Below are 15,848 nucleotides of genomic sequence, written 5' to 3'. Positions count from 1 at the left end.
GCTAAACAAAACTATAAAGTAGATGAGGTGACAGCAATGAAGATTAAAAATTAAAAAGTTGGGCAGCTGAAATGGCTCAGCAGGTAAAAGCTCTTGCTTCACAAGCCTGACAACATTAAGTTCAATGCCCAGACTCATTGTGGAAAGAGAAACTAACTTCTGAAAGCTGTCCTCTACTTTCCAGATGCTTGCTCACATACACGTCACACACACACAATGATGATGATGATGATTATAGTAATCATCAAAGAAATTTTAATTTTTGAAAATTAAAAGGTCGGGAAAAGAGTAAAACTGTGAGGTTCACGTTGGCACTGCCTTGTCTGGCTGCATTCCCACTCCTCTCAGTAGACAAGCTCTCTCTGTGCTCTGCTCAAAACTGAGAAGGTTGCCTCAGAGAAGCTATGACCACGTAACTGCTCAATTCCAATCCACGGCGCAAGGCAATGAAGGAATAAGAATGGCAAAGGGTGGCGCGCTCCTCCGAAGAGGGCTAGGACACGAGGACAGCCTGCTTTCGTCAGTGCACGCTTGACAAAGGGTGTTGTCAAACCAGGAAGTCAACAGAAATCAGCTGAAAATCAGCAGCGTTCAGAAAGTCACGTGCAGGGTAGCAAGTCACTTTAGAACCTGTAGGAGCACAGACTGGCCACCTGAACTCTCCCATCAGCCTTCACTGTGTCCATGGAAACATGGGGACAGCCGATGAGGGAAGCCTCTCTGCATAACTGACCCAAGGCTTGTTCCAGACTGAAGTTGGACTGACAGGCAGCAGAGCTGGACAACTGTTAGACAAGGACTGGGAGTGTAGCTCAGTGGTCAACGGCTTGACCCACAGTAAGTGACAAAAACCCAAGATCCCACCGCTGGAAGAAAAGCAACAGCCTAGAGGACCCACTCCACGGCAAGGTGTGCAAAGACTGAGGATGCCACGGGTACTAAGCTCCAAGTCCCATCAAGGTAGAGCAGCATCTGCTGCTACCATAGAAAGTAGAGCCTATTGGGCACTGAGGTTAGAGGACAGACCTGCTGCCTTCTGACAAGACGTGAACAACCTTGACAGTGATGGCCTGTAACTTCTGTGCATAATCACTATCTGGATAGTATCGCTCCCTTTGACAGGGTCTTACTGTGTAGCAGCTCACTATAGAGAGCAGACTGGCCTCAAACTCAGAGGTCAACTTGTCTCTGCTCAAGTTCTGGGATTAAAGGCTTGTACTGCCACCCCCAACCAAAACCCCTCAACTCGGTACCTTCAATATGAGGCAGGAGGAGGGATGGTTGGCTATGGCAGCACACACCCATAATTTCATCACAGAGAAGGCACAGGAAGGAAGATTGCTGCTAGCTCAAGGACAGGCTGGTCTATGTAAATGACAAAGTCTGCTTTTAAAATATGTGAGTAGGGCCGCAGAGAAGCGCCTCTTTGTGCAGTCTTTCCAAATGGCTTCGAAAGTCATGGCGACCTCCGAGAATATTCTTCGCGAAGGCAAGCTGGAGAAGCGAAGCGACAGCCTGTTCCAGGTCTGGAAGAAGAAGCGCTGCGTGCTCACCGTGGACCACCTGCGCCTCTTCTCTGGGTCCAGCGGTCGTGTCAAGGAGCTATTCTTCCACTCCATCCTCAAGGTGGGCTGCGTGGAGCACACCTCCAAGTATGTGTACTTCACCATCGCCACCACCTTCTACAAGGAGATCGACTTCCGATGCGCAAGCAAGAGCTGCTGGACCACCGCCATCACCGTGGCGCTGATCGACTTCCAGAACTGACGGGCAGTGAAGACGTCCGTCCGCCGCTACCGGTTTCAGCACGCTGCATCTGAAGAGCCGCCGGAGTCCCGAAAGCCGCGCTCCTTGGATCCCTGAGACGCAAAGGACCAGTTGAGCCAGGAACCAGTCCACGTGGCCGCTTTAGACAGGAGCCCAGGAGCCCAGAGGATGGATACCCGGGTAACAACGCTGCTCTTTACTGAAAAAATTCCCGTGCTTGCTGAGCCTCGCCCCGCTGTGCAGGTGTGCTAACTTATTCGACTGTTTTTTTTTTATATTGATGGTCACCTGTTGCCAACCTACCATTCTGTCTTAATATTTTTTATATTATATTTTTCATTCCAAATAAACAATGCCATTCCTCTTTTTAAAAAAAATATGTGAGTAGGAAAATGAAAAAATAAGACACAGGCCAGGAGCAAGTATCTACAAAACACTACAAACTATTTATCTGATGATAAACATGCATTCAGAGTTTAAATGTCCACAAACACATATACACAAACACACATACACAAACATCCATAATTTTTATATAAAGAAGAGATACAGATATAAAATTATCACATGAAAAACTGTTCAATACATTAGCCATCAGAGAAACATAAAGTGAACTTGGAATGAGAGGTTACAGCCATCAGAATGGCTCAAGAGTACTGAAAGTGCTGGTGGAGGCTGCAGCACAGCTGCCACTCACTCTCAGAGAGGTTGACAGGGGATGGCAAGAGGGTAGAGTGCTGAATATGAAGAGCAAAGAGAAATGCCATGTCTTGACTGTGGTGACAGTTTTATGATGGTCACACTTCCTTAATCTGTGTTTCATTAAAATAGGTGAAGAAACTCTAGCCAAGGTCCCCTGACAACAATGCCCCATGTCAGCAGGAAGCAGCCAGAAAGGATGCCCACTTACCCAACACCCAGTGACCCAATAATAAAACAAAAGGTGGGAATGAAGGTACTCTGGCCAGCCCGAGTATGACAAACATGGCTCTCGCAGGCCTTGCTTGCCCTTTTCCTCCATTCCTTCTGTCTTGCCAAAAACCGTTAGAGTACATTTCTAAAGCCAGCCCTCAAGGTCTATTCCCTTATTTGGCCACTTCCTTCTTCCTGAGGCTGACCACCAAGGTCCACTTATTAAAGTATTGAAGTCCAGCAATCAAAAGCCCCCTTTGGCTCACCAAATTAACTTGCCCAGTTAAAATTAAATACCTCATCCTAACATGGGGGTTTCCCTTTTATCTTTAAAAACTGCCATTTGTCTATGGGCCACGTCTGTCTCCTGTCTATCCAGGGGCAGTGTCTTGTCCCTCTCCGACAAATACCCTCCCTCCTCCTTGTTCCCCTCCCCTTCTCCCTCATCCTCTATCTCCTGCTGCTGTCTCTTATTCCCTGACCTTTGTGCCTCTAGGGCAAATAAATCTTCTTTGTGCTGAGAACTTGGTCTTGGGGGTCCTGAGCTGATACCCACCCCCTCAAGAGGCAGACTTTACTTCATATCATTTATCCCTCAATAAACTTAGGTTTCCAAGAGTCAAAAACAGAATTTTGGTTGCTCATGGAAACATCTACCAAAGATAGCAATAGTAAAAGTATTTTCCCTGAGGTATAACAATTCCAGAAACAGCAGCTAGAAGGCCAGGAATTACCCAGTGAGTCAACCTACACACTGAACCAGAAAGCACAGCAGCAAAGGGATGGGTGGCTTTTGTAGGAAGAACTTCTTAGCTTCCTTAAATCTGTGGCTTTCGATACCTCTTCCCACAGCATGGCATGTGTTCTACATGTGGCGGCATATACTCATGCACAGAAAGCCCAATGCACAGCATGCTCTGACCCCGGAACCCCATGCTCTCAAAATTCTGGCTGGGAAATAAAGTTCCTGGGTTGTCTCTAGAAGACAGGAGCAATTTGGGGAAAAAGTGAAGCAAACCAAAGCTTGAGAAGCAGTTGTCAAGATGTACAAAACAAACTAACAACCCCCTCCCCTCCAAACGAAGATCGAAAGAAAAGAATGAGCAGACATATTTCTTATCCTTGAGGTAAGACTAATGGAGACTGACGTTACATAAAGACATTGCTCATGCAAAGGCAGCCTGGGCTGTACACCAATGCTTACGACATGTGTGGCATACTATGGAAAGAGGGCTACTGTACTTAGAGATATTTTATCTTTCTGCTTAGTGAGTGTTAGGCATCCATCTAGTCATGCCAACTGTAATACAATGTCATGAAATGAAAGAAAAATGTCTGTAATTCTACTACTTAGGATCTGAGGCTGGAGGATTTCCCGAAGTCAAGGTCAACCTAGGCTAAATACCAAGTTTGAGGTCAGCAGAGCTACATAAAAAGTCTTGTTTCAAAAAATAAAAATATAAAATCTTGGATTTTCATTGCCAAACATATACAACCAACAAGGCTCAATTTTAGAATAAATATTGGTAGTGATGGGCATCTACACATAGGAACAGCTGGGGGTCAGTACCTGAGGGAGCTGTTGTTGGGGTTTTTGAGGTCCTGATGAAGTTTTATCACCCACTCCTGATACTCCTGCTTCTGGATAGCTGTAGATTGTTTTAGTTCATTTGACCATTTATTCTCTAGGTCCTAAGGAGAGAGTATGCCAACTGGTCAATTTTTTTCACAAGAAAAAAAAAAAAAACCCATATATCTAAAGCCATTAATTATAATATCTCATCTCACTTACTTGCTGGGATTCAAAGTGCTGGGCAGCCAGTGAATTCACATCTTGATCTGTGAGTGATTTCCCCAATTCCTGCATCACTTTCTCCATTTCAATCCCTTGTCTAAGACACAAATTAACAAATAGGATAATTATCAAACTTTGAGAGTACACAGCCACTTTAGTTCACTGAATAAAGTGAAACCATAATTTTATTATATGATGGATAATGTATCTAAGATTTAAAGCTCCAACATATTGAAAATCATCGAGTCTTGAAAATGAGTCTGTGAATACGGATGGCTATGTCTTACAGGGTCAACCATAACACACACCTGCGGCCAAATCGTGACTCTGAGCTTAACGCATAATTGACAACAGTCAAAATCCAAGCAATCTTTCAATGACTGTAATGGTCTAACCCCTTCTCATTTGTGGAGTTCCTCAAAGAAAATTCTCTATAATCCCAGCCTAAGCATATTTCCACGCAAGCATATGTGAACTGACATGAGCTCAATGCTGACCCAGAAACTGCCAATTTGGTTTGAAAAGACAAACTGTTAAGTCACACAATTACTTCTAAGGAGCAATATAAAATATAACCTGAAGATGTAGCCTAGGGCTACTGTCTTCATTTACCCAAAGAAACAATGTTCATAATTGGTTTCCCTGCAGGAGAAGGTAATCAATGGTGTTAGGAGTATAGACAGAGGCTTCTCAGGGTAAAAGTAAGTGGTGACTATGAGGGCACGAGGGAGGCTTCTGTATTGCTGAAAACTCCTATTTCCGGATTGGATGGTGGCTACAGAGTCAGCTTGTTCTGGGAAATTTTAACTGAGCTGTACTTCTATAATTTATTGTCTGTTCTGGCTGCCCCAATAAATTAGTTTATGAACATCTCAAATAAAAAGTATCTTTTAATACAAATGCATGAAAATCTGTCCTAAGATATTTTGAGGAACTGGGAGATAGCTCAGTTGAGTGCCTAATATTTACAGAACAGCTGAAAGTGGTAGCTCCCATTTGTACCCCTAGTGCTGGGGAGGAAGAGACAGGCAGATTCCTGGAAGCACATTGGTCACAGCCTGGCCAAATAGATAAGCTCCAAGCTCAGTGAGAGACCTGTCTTAAGAAATATGGTGAACAGAGACTGAGGAAGACGCTCAATATTGACCTTGGCCTTCACATACATACAGTCAGACACATATATTACACCTACCTACACACATGAAGACACCCACATAAATATGTACACACTCCACATATACATATGCAAATAAGTAAATCATAAATAAAAATTTAAAATATATACTAAACAGGATAGAACACAGTTTTACTGTCATTCTGGTTAAGTAAATTGTTCTTCAAACTGAGTTTATACTTACTCATAACAATTAAGTACAACAGATAGATGTGATACACAATGTAGACACATGAACACTACAACATCTGGAAGTAAATATTCAGTGTCATTTTGCTCCCACTTCTCTATATACAATGCAAATGATCCCATGAGCCTTTTTGTTTCCTTTGCTTTCTTGAGATAGGGTTTCACTATGTCACCCTGGCTGGCCTCAGGCCTCTGCCTCTTGAGAACTGGGATTACAGATGTGCACTACACTGCTGGTTGTTAATATTCAGAAAGTACTAGGTGTCCAATGAAGATTATGCTTATATGTGAGATTCATTTAGAAACAAACATGTCTGCATAAAATTTAGATATATATTTGTATTAGTATTTTGCAAGTATCCCCTCTAGTAGATAAAAGTATTATTGCCATTCCTTCTAAAGTTTAAAGAACTATCTAGAATATGGTTCCATAAAAGCAGCAAATTTCTCATAAGAAAAAAAAGGACAAAAGAATCCAACAAATAAAATTTCATAAACATTTATGTCCTCAATGTATCTAAACCGTTAACAGTTAATTATACAGTTAGTGATTTGAGATACTGCCTAGAATAAGTTCAAAGGGAAGTCTATTCTATCTCAGATAAGATGCTAACTATAGACTGCCTCAGAATACCAAGCATGACAACAACTCTTAACGTCATGCGATAGAATAATGTAATTTCTCCTTAAAAAAACCACAACTGTCCCACAATAAAAAATAGCATCAAGTTCCAGAAAGAGTAAATGATTGGTAAGTTAATTAATGTCTCTGATAAAATAGGAACTGTCTCAAAAAATAATAAACAGAATAGGAATAACCTCTGAGTTAGAAAAAAGAACAGCCCAACCATAGGTGCTCAGACAGGGACTTTTCAGGGAGGAGCAGGCAGGAGTGAAAGAAGTCCTTGGCTGGGTGACAGTACTAGTCAGGGACACACATGAGACAAGAAGGGAACTGAGCATACAGTTAGCCCTTGGGACACACAGGTCACTGGTTCCAGGCAGAGTTCTTGCACACAACCTATGTGCACCCTCCAGCATGTTGTAAATGATCTCTAGACCACTTACAACACTGAGCGCAGCAGTGTAAGTAGCTGCTATTTTATATACTTAGCAATAACTACCACTATACAGCAGTGACATTACAATCCATCTTGATGCTACATACACTCATACTCTGAAATAAACACCTTTGAAGTAATAAATGACCTGCTAAATCAAAATGGATTATCTAGAAGGAGGGCACTGTGATTTCCAGCACAGTTGTCAACAGGAGGGCGCAGCCTGAACAGCCACTTTAAGTAGAGAAGGTGGCAGTTCTTTACTCTGAGAAGTGTAGTCAAGAAAGCTCTGCTTGCACGCTGCTTAGGTAGACTATACAGACGGAATTCAAATCCGATTAACTTTCTTGGGACAATTCTAGGGAATATTTGTATTGTCTTCCTAATGTGGGAAGCTTACAAGATAACTGAAAGCCACTGTGGGCTAGAGGAAAGCAATGCAGAAGAAACTCGGAGCACGGGCAGAGCAAGGAGGAGTGGCTAACAGTTTTGAAGTCACATCCATTAGGTTAAAATTCTAGCTTTGGCCTTGGATAAATTACTGGATTTATGCAAGCCAAGGTTTTCTCACTTGCAAAATGAACACACTAATTGTAGGGCTGAGGTAAAGATCAAAGAGACAGCTCATTCAAAACAGTCTGCAGTGTTTTAATTTTATAAAAGTACAAACAGCCTGCCCTACAGGGTATCATATCTCACAACGTAACAGTTACTTTATAACAGAAGAAATGAGTACTACCTCTCTCGTAATTTTTTCAGCTCCACATCTCTTTCACCAATCAGTTCTGAGATGCTAACAAAGTAATTGTGTTCCAGATTCAGGAGAGTTTCCGAGGCTGGCGAATGGATTAGGTCATGGTACACATCTGCAAAATCTTCATCCCAGTTAGGCTCCTCAGGCCTCGCATGCTCTAAGGTGGTCTGCAAGAAGACACATATCCAGTCATGGCAGAGCATCTCCTTTAACACACGACTGCCAAAGTGTGGATAGTATGACTGTGCTTCTGCAATCAGACAGGGACACAAAGACACCCCCCCAATACACACACACACACACACACACACACACACACACACACAGACACACACACACGTAGATGTTATTGTAAGATTGTCAGAATATAAAAAATGAGCATGGAGAGCTACAACTTAAGGTGTTATTATGATTGCCTAGGAAAAGGAATGAGTTACACCTACAGAGCAAGGGACGAAAGTGCTCACAATAGTAAAAACTCAGTATGCCACGACCCCGTTCCCATACACAAAGCATAGATGTGCCCGCACAAAGGGATGAACACAAAGCTCACAGCATCTATGTCAGGACAGTGGAGCTTCTCACGGCCACTCACTTGAGTTGTAGTTGAATGTATTTTATGATTAAATGTCTTAGGGTTACTATGGCCATGATGAGACACTATGACCAAAACAACTTGGAGAGAAAAGGGGTCACTGCATTCACAGTTCCAGCTCAAATAGAAACTCAAACAGGGCAGGAAGCTGGAGGCAGGGGCAGATGCAGAGGCCATGGAGGGATGTGGCTTACTGGCTTGCTCTTCATGGCTTGCTCAGTCTGCTTTCTTATAGAACCCAGGACCACCAGCCCCGGAGGCACCACCCACGATGGGCTGGGCCCTCCCCTTCAATCGCTAATTAAGAAAATGCCTTATAGGCTTGGCCCCAGGAAGATCTTATGGCGGCATTTTCTTTCTTTTCTTTCTTTCTTTCTTTCTTTCTTTCTTTCTTTCTTTCTTTCTTTCTTTCTTTTCTTTTTTCTTTCTTTTTTTTCTTTCTTTCTTTCTTTTCTTTTCTTTCTCTTTTCTTTGCTTTCTTTCTTTGTGAGACAGGGTTTCTCTGTGAGACCTTGACTGTCCTGGACTCACTTTGTAGACCAGGCTTGCCTCAAACTCAGAAAGATCCGCTTGCCTCTGCCTCCCAAGTGTTGGGATTAAAGGCATGTGCCACCACACCCAGCTGATGGCATTTTCTTAATTGGAGTTCCCTCCTATCAGATAATGTTAGCTTGTAACTATCCAGCACAATAAATATAATTTGCATGTAGTAATCTATAACCAGAAGAACACTTTATTAAAAATGTATTCTAAAAAGATCCATAGGTTAGAAAGTAAAATAATAACGTGTGTGGGATCTTGGACTTCCTGAAACAGGGCATACTAGTTGCACAACCCTACAGAGAAGCAGTGACACTACACAACAGCGAAGACGAATGAGAAAACAGAAGTCCCAGAGATGAAAATGAGCTTTGATCACTGACTTAGGCTGTCAGAGGAGATTCAAGACAGCAACTCAACTGGAGCTTCAGATAAAGAGAAATGGTTCTTTCATGGTTCTTGGTTCTTGGACCATCATCCCATGGTCCAAAGGATATGTAGGATGAAGCCACTCCATGTTGCTAGAGGTACTGTTCCAAACATATTTCATTAAAAAATAAGACAAATTGGTCTTGGGCCCGAGAAATAGTTCATTGGTTCCTACATAGTAGAAGGAAAGAGACGATTCCCTTAAATTGACCTCTGACTTCCATAAGTGCTTGATGGCAACACACACACACACACACACACACACACACACACACACACACACACGCATGCACACTAAATAAAATAAAACGTAATAAAAATACTTTGCTTAGGAGCTCACACTGACACAGAACAGTGGTCATAAGCAAGAACCTGTGCAGTATATTACTGGTTTGCAAAGCCAATGGATTCCACACTTTGTTTCATATGACTTCAACAACTAAGACATCTCCATAAAGTCTGGAATGCCCTTGAAGCACACACTCTGGCCTCCATCTTACCTCAGCATAAGCTTTGGCCCATGTACTTGCCAGCTGGTGCAGATCTACTTCACCAGACTTAACAGCTTCCAAGGAAGCTTCCGCGTTTCTGTCATGGTCGCTAAGGGATTCTTCTTCTATAAACCGCCTCAGAGCTTCTTTTAAGTCTGCAAGAGGGACAACAAACAGCATCTTCAGCAAGATGTACACACAGTAGAGGATGTTTTAGCTGGTAAAGCATTCCAGTGTGATTTTACCTCCAATCAAAATGACATGAGTCTGGTCCCTGGGACCCATGTGATGGAAGGAGAGAGCTGACTCTCCTGAAAGTTGTTTTCTGACTGCCACACACATGCCATGGTATGCATACACACACACACACACACACACACACACTCAGGTGTATATAAATAAAATGAATAAATATGTAATTTTTAAAAATCTAAGAAATAGGCCTGGGTGTGGTGGTACACACCTTTAATCCCAGCACTCGGGAGGGAGAGGCAGGCAGATTGCTGTGAGTTCGAGGCTAGCCTGGTCTACAAAGTGAGTCCAGGACAGCCAAGGCTACACAGAGAAGCCCTGTCTTGAAAAACCAAAAAAAACCCAAACCAAACCAAAAACAAATATAAGAAATGGAATTCACGTTTCTAACCAGTTCCCAGTGACACTGTTTGTCTGGGATGGGGACTACAATGGGTTAAATACTTGCCTTTTTGTGTCCTGATCCCTATGTTGTATAATATGGCAATGCTAGAATGCTTTTAGCTTCCCTTATAACCTTTTTACTGCTCTAGTTGGTGGCATGAACCTGGGAGGATGGAGCCTAAAAATAAAGCAGACTGAAGTCTCATGCAACAGCCAACTTTATTCAGCCCATCAGACAATTAACACTCTGAGGGTTAGGGAGCATCACCTAAATATACGATCACAAGGACAAGCCACACATGGCAAAAGACACTGTTCCTTGGAGACCCATGAATAACAACAGCTGAAGTAAACTCACTCTTGTCCTCCTACACTTGGAGCACAAAACCACATTTCAAGAACAATCCTGTGTTTTGAGGAAACTGAAGTCACAAGACTCTCGACTCTGAGTTTTCTCACAAGGTCTCAGAAGTCTCCTCACACGGTTTTGTTCATAGACGCTGTTCTGACATAATCCTAATGCCTCAGGATCCAGCATTCTCTATTTGAAAGTCCCCCCAGTTTGTGAAAAAGGGCATGGCCCTTTCAAAATAACTTAAAACAGATGACTACACATGAAGTCAGACAGACAAAGGTTGTTCAGTGATGAAGTTCTCCTTCTGTTCCTGGCAAATCAAAAACTGTTGAGCAAATGAAAAGAGGGAGCAGTTTAACACTGACACGCCACCATGTAAGTGATGCTGCGGCACCTGGTGAATCCCAGCAACCAAACTCAGAGATTAGGCACTGTAGCTAAGTTTTTATCATGCCATTTAATTCAGATACTAAATGACTTTATAAATAACTATTGTACAAACAAAAGTTTCAAAACTTCTGAGGAACACTTTTTCTTCCCGGAAGCTTAACTCATATTTTACAATTCTATTGCTTTTGGGAGGGTGCTCTAGACAGGGATTCTTAAATATTTCACACTCACAGCTCCTTTGCACCAGAGAAAGCCTTACACAACTCAGAAAAATAGGTTCCTGATTTGTTTTGTTTCTGCCAGCTTGACACCAGTCAGTCATCTAAGAGAGAACCTCAATTGAGAAAAGGTTTGCATAAGATTGGCATGTGAACAGGCCTGCGGAACATTTTCCTGATTGATGACTGATGTGAGAGGACCTAGCCCGCTGTGGGTGGAGTCACCTCTCGGCTGGTGGTCCTGGGTACTGTAATGAAGCAGGCTGAGCAAGCCATGGAGAGCAAGACAGTAGGCAGGGTCGCTCCACCACCTCAGCTTTAGTCCCGCCTCCAGGTTCCTGCCTTCTTTGATGTAGATTGCAACTGCAACCCTTTTCCCAGGCCGCTCTTAGTCAGGGTCTTTATCACAGCAAAAGAAACTCAACTAACAATAGGTGTGTAAAATAGGTATCCAAACCAAATAGTCACTGTTTTAAAAAGCATGAAGAAATGTATGATTCCTTGGTGTATTTAAAGACTATTTATTAAAGACTAAACTAAAGGCTGGGGAGATGGCTCCGCGAGTGAAGTGCTCGCCATGTAATTATGATTTCAATCTCGAGGACCCATGTAAAACCCTGGGCATAGCAGTGGTGCCTATAATTCCAGGCTGCGGAGGCAGAGACTGGGGTATTGGATCCCTGTAGCTCACTAACCAGCAAGTTAGTGAACTGGTGAGCTCTAGGTTCAATGAGGGGCCAATTCTCAAAAAAATTAAAAGGTAGACAACAATGGAGGAAGACCTGACAGTGACTTTTGGTCTCCTGCACCCCTTACCACTCCCCACATATAAAACCCCCCACATAAACAACCCCCCACATACACCTCATAAACATACACTCCACACACATACATTCCTCCACCTATACACCATACATACCCCCCACATACACACAATAAGTAAAACTAAGATGAATACTAATGAAATGGATGTGCTTGCTCATTTTTACATACATAATTAAATCTTGGCCTAATAGTTAGTACATAAAGATGTAGAGTATGTTTAAGTTTTTTCATTTATGATTTTATATTTGTCAATGCCCAGAACACTATTTTTTCATAAATATATAGTATAAAATGATAAAACACATATTTAGGGCATTTCAGAAATTGTTATCAAGTCTCTGTTAATTTCATGTCAAAATTCATTAAACAAATTTTTATAAAACTCAAGTCAGCAACTCAAGCAGCAGTGTTTAAAAATCAAACATCCAGGAGCCAAAGAGATGGTTCAGTAGCTAACAATGCTTGCTGCCAAGGCTAGCAACCTGAGTTACATCCCCAGGACCCACGCAGTGGAAGGAAAGAACTAACTCTGCAAGCTGTCCTCTGTCTTCACGCAGGCTTGGTGGCATGCAGAGGCTGTGCCTCCACAACAAATAAATGTAATAAGTAATTTAAAAAACTCAAACATTCGAACACAATACAATCTAAAGATACAGTATTTTGAATCTTCAATGTTGAGGAATAAGGAGAGGAAAATGCTGAACTCTCTGTTTTCTGTAGTTAAACCGTCATTTCTACAAGAACAGAAAGCTGCACGTACAGTAGAACCAGTGCACTTCCTAACAGCGATCTCGACCCGCAGGTGGGAGGCCTCGGGCAGCACAAGCAGTACAGAGTGCATGCGCCACGTGCCCTCTGCATCTACCAGACAGCTGACTCTGAATTAATCTTCCGTCACTCGTACTGAAAGCCTTTTCCTGCTGCAGTAGTTCTCACGAGCCTAACATTCAGTTGTGCAGTCCCACAGGTCACATCCCAAGTTCAAGACTCTGTGTTCCACTAAGAAACTTCTAACGACAGAGACTATAGAAAAACGAAAGAAAGTCAGTCCTCACCATTCTCTATGAAGCAGGGCAAACTGTGCAGCAGCATCAGGCGGCCGTGCAGATGGCTGGCAGTCTCGTCCACAGGAAACCTGAGGGGCACTCTCAGCTCTAAGCGCTCATTTCCTACCTTGAACTTGTACACGAATTCTCTTTCCTTGTTGTAGAGTCTTTCTCGGTTTTTCTTCATATTCTTCAGCAGGATTTCTGTAGAATGAACAACAAAAAGAAGACACGAGTCAAATATCAAACCTGTAAAACACAGCCCTTCACTCAGGGACTGCACCCATGTGATTCTGAACCAACTACCTCAACCTTTGTTTTATTTCCACTTTATTTGAGACAGGGTCTCGCTGTGTGGCCCAGGTTGACTTCAAACCCTTAATCCTCCTGCCTCAGCACACCCCAACCCCTAGGGCTGGGATTATAGCTGTGCACCACCACAGCCAGCCTAGTCTAGTTTTTCCTCACTTATTACTGCACATTAATCTTTGTGACAAAAACCAAATGCTTCTTCTTCCTTTTTTTTTTTAATGAAAAGTTATTTTAAAGCTAATTTCAGGGCAACAATATGCTCATAAAGTACTTTTATTCCTAGGCAGGAGTAAGAAATACTTAATACAAGGGAAGGGACAGAAATGGGGGCAAGAGGAAACTGAGGAGGAGATGGGGGAGGGGATGCAAGTGTAGATCTCATGGGACTCATAAAAGCAGCCAGACACAACAGAGACCCAGTGGTAGCTTGAAGATGTTGGGTGTTGCAGTCATGAGATATGATGGGAAAACAATATGAGAACACGAGAAAGATCTCCAAGTAGGAAGCCTCTACACAAAAGAACAGACCATACAGGAGTCCATGAGTCAAACTGGACATTATTCAGAGAAAAGAAAATGTGGTAAAGAGATCAGGAACCAACTTTCCTTAAAGATCTATTCATTACCCTCCTAACTGGGTGTCCCATTGCTAGGACCTAAATCGTGGTGGTTTTTCTTTTTATCTTTGAAAGGACACATATTTTTCTACATATATGTATTTTTCATATATAAGCCCCCAAAGAAGACAGATTCTTGTCATTATTCTTGGTTGCTCGATGATAAACTCAATTGCTAAAGACACTGTACAATACAGTTGATGATAAAGAAAAATCAAGCTGGAACACAGGAGAAATGTCATTAATGGTCTAGCTCAGCTGTAGACTCTAAGAACTACAGCAAAGCACACCCAACTGTGCACTAGTGTACTGTTGTGAGGGTATCAAATTTGCCCTGACTAGATCTGAGGTCAGCTCCACATGAGCATCTTTGCCTGGAGCTCTTATCCTGGTTAAAAACCCAAGGCAGGGAAGATCATAGACCCTAGGAGGAACCTAAATACTGTTGTTCAGTTAAAGTGACAGTGTCAAACCACCTTCTAAATATTTAGTTTATACCCACAGATAAGTGCTATTCTCAGCTTAATCAGAGAAGTGTTTCTTTCTGGTGAACAGCAGTGAACACAGAGACTCCTGGTGACGCAAGGTGCTAAGAACTAGTGATGGATGCGTGCTTAGCCCTAAATGAGACATTTATACCATCCCTTTGAAGGCTCAAAGAACACTGCAGAAGAGGGAGTGGAAAAATACAGGAACCAGAGAATAGGGAGGACGACAAAATGCCATCTTCTGGACAAGACACTGCCATTTCGGCCATAAACTCGCTGCAGCTTCAGGTGTCGGCACCGAGTCTGCATAAGAATGGGCCGAGAGAGCATTGAGGAGAGACTCAGAGGGACTCTTGCCTCACTAACGAACTACCTGCTTTCTATGGACATATTCAGGGAAAGGGAAGTCATTGTTTTCTGTTGTGTGTCCACTACTGCCCCCAACAGGCTCCAACGAGTAGCTGCAATCCAATGCTCACACATCGGGTCTGGCTAAGTTAATGCGTCACAAAACAAAACCGAAAGTCACAAATATGGAAAAGACTGGTAGGGATGCGGGGATTAGTAGGGATAGGGAAGTTAGGGACGAGAGAGAGAGAGAGAGAGAGAGAGAGAGAGAGAGAGAGAGAGAGAGAGAGAGAGAGAGAGAGAGAGAGAGAGAGAGAGGGAAGGAGGGGAAGGTGAGGAAGACAGTAATCAGAAGACATAATATACATGTAATAGAACAAAAATCAATAAACACGCATACATCTTCACGTTATTCATTTGCTAGTGCAATCTATTGCTTTCAGGATAAAATTAATCTAAACCCAGTTTACATGTCCGGATTCTTCTTTGGGTGTGTCTACACCCTTCCACACCAACATGCAAACCTACTAACTTAGTTGTCCACCGTTGTCAATACCAAGCTGCACCTCCCGCACTTAAGATAGCTCCCATGACGCCTCCTCCGGTGCTTTAAGCCTGTACCAGATACCCTCGTTGGGATCTCCCCACTGAAGGGGCTTCCTCGCGGCGGGCTCGAGCTCACCTCTTTCTCAGAAGCCAAGGCACACTTGGAGCTGTCAATGCAGAACTGCCCAGTAAGTCAGCTGACTTCTTGCTTGTTTTTACAGCCAGCAAATTTGCTTTGGCAGATTCGGTACCATCTCTTTCTTTTTCCTCAATCTCTAAGGAAATCTCAGATCCAAGAGCCCTTTTAGTCCAGTCATCTTTAAGTTAGTCATTCTAAAAGTTGAAGAAGTGTTACTACTT

General features: G+C 42.8%; 1 protein-coding gene and 1 pseudogene across 1 annotated transcript in view; one reads left to right on the top strand and one right to left on the bottom strand.

The window, feature by feature from the left end:
• The window catches only part of C13H12orf4 (chromosome 13 C12orf4 homolog), a 32,727-nt gene extending 19,348 nt beyond the window's left edge, over positions 1 to 13,379 (bottom strand). Inside the window, exons 1-5 of the mRNA XM_051155425.1 lie at positions 13,187 to 13,379; positions 9,717 to 9,862; positions 7,638 to 7,819; positions 4,472 to 4,571; positions 4,250 to 4,371 (exon numbers count right to left, since the gene is read on the bottom strand). Of these exons, the coding sequence (XP_051011382.1) occupies positions 4,250 to 4,371; positions 4,472 to 4,571; positions 7,638 to 7,819; positions 9,717 to 9,862; positions 13,187 to 13,364 (728 nt within the window). The 5' untranslated portion in view covers positions 13,365 to 13,379. The remainder of the gene's footprint in view (positions 1 to 4,249; positions 4,372 to 4,471; positions 4,572 to 7,637; positions 7,820 to 9,716; positions 9,863 to 13,186) is intronic.
• Positions 1,444 to 1,863, top strand: LOC127196918 (pleckstrin homology-like domain family A member 2; annotated as a pseudogene).
• Positions 13,380 to 15,848: the final 2,469 nt, after the last annotated feature.

Source organism: Acomys russatus, chromosome 13, assembly GCF_903995435.1.
Source record: "Acomys russatus chromosome 13, mAcoRus1.1, whole genome shotgun sequence".
In the NCBI taxonomy this organism is placed as follows: domain Eukaryota; kingdom Metazoa; phylum Chordata; class Mammalia; order Rodentia; family Muridae; genus Acomys; species Acomys russatus.
Note: the sequence above shows the minus strand (reverse complement) of the source record. Positions and strands in the feature narration are given on the sequence as shown.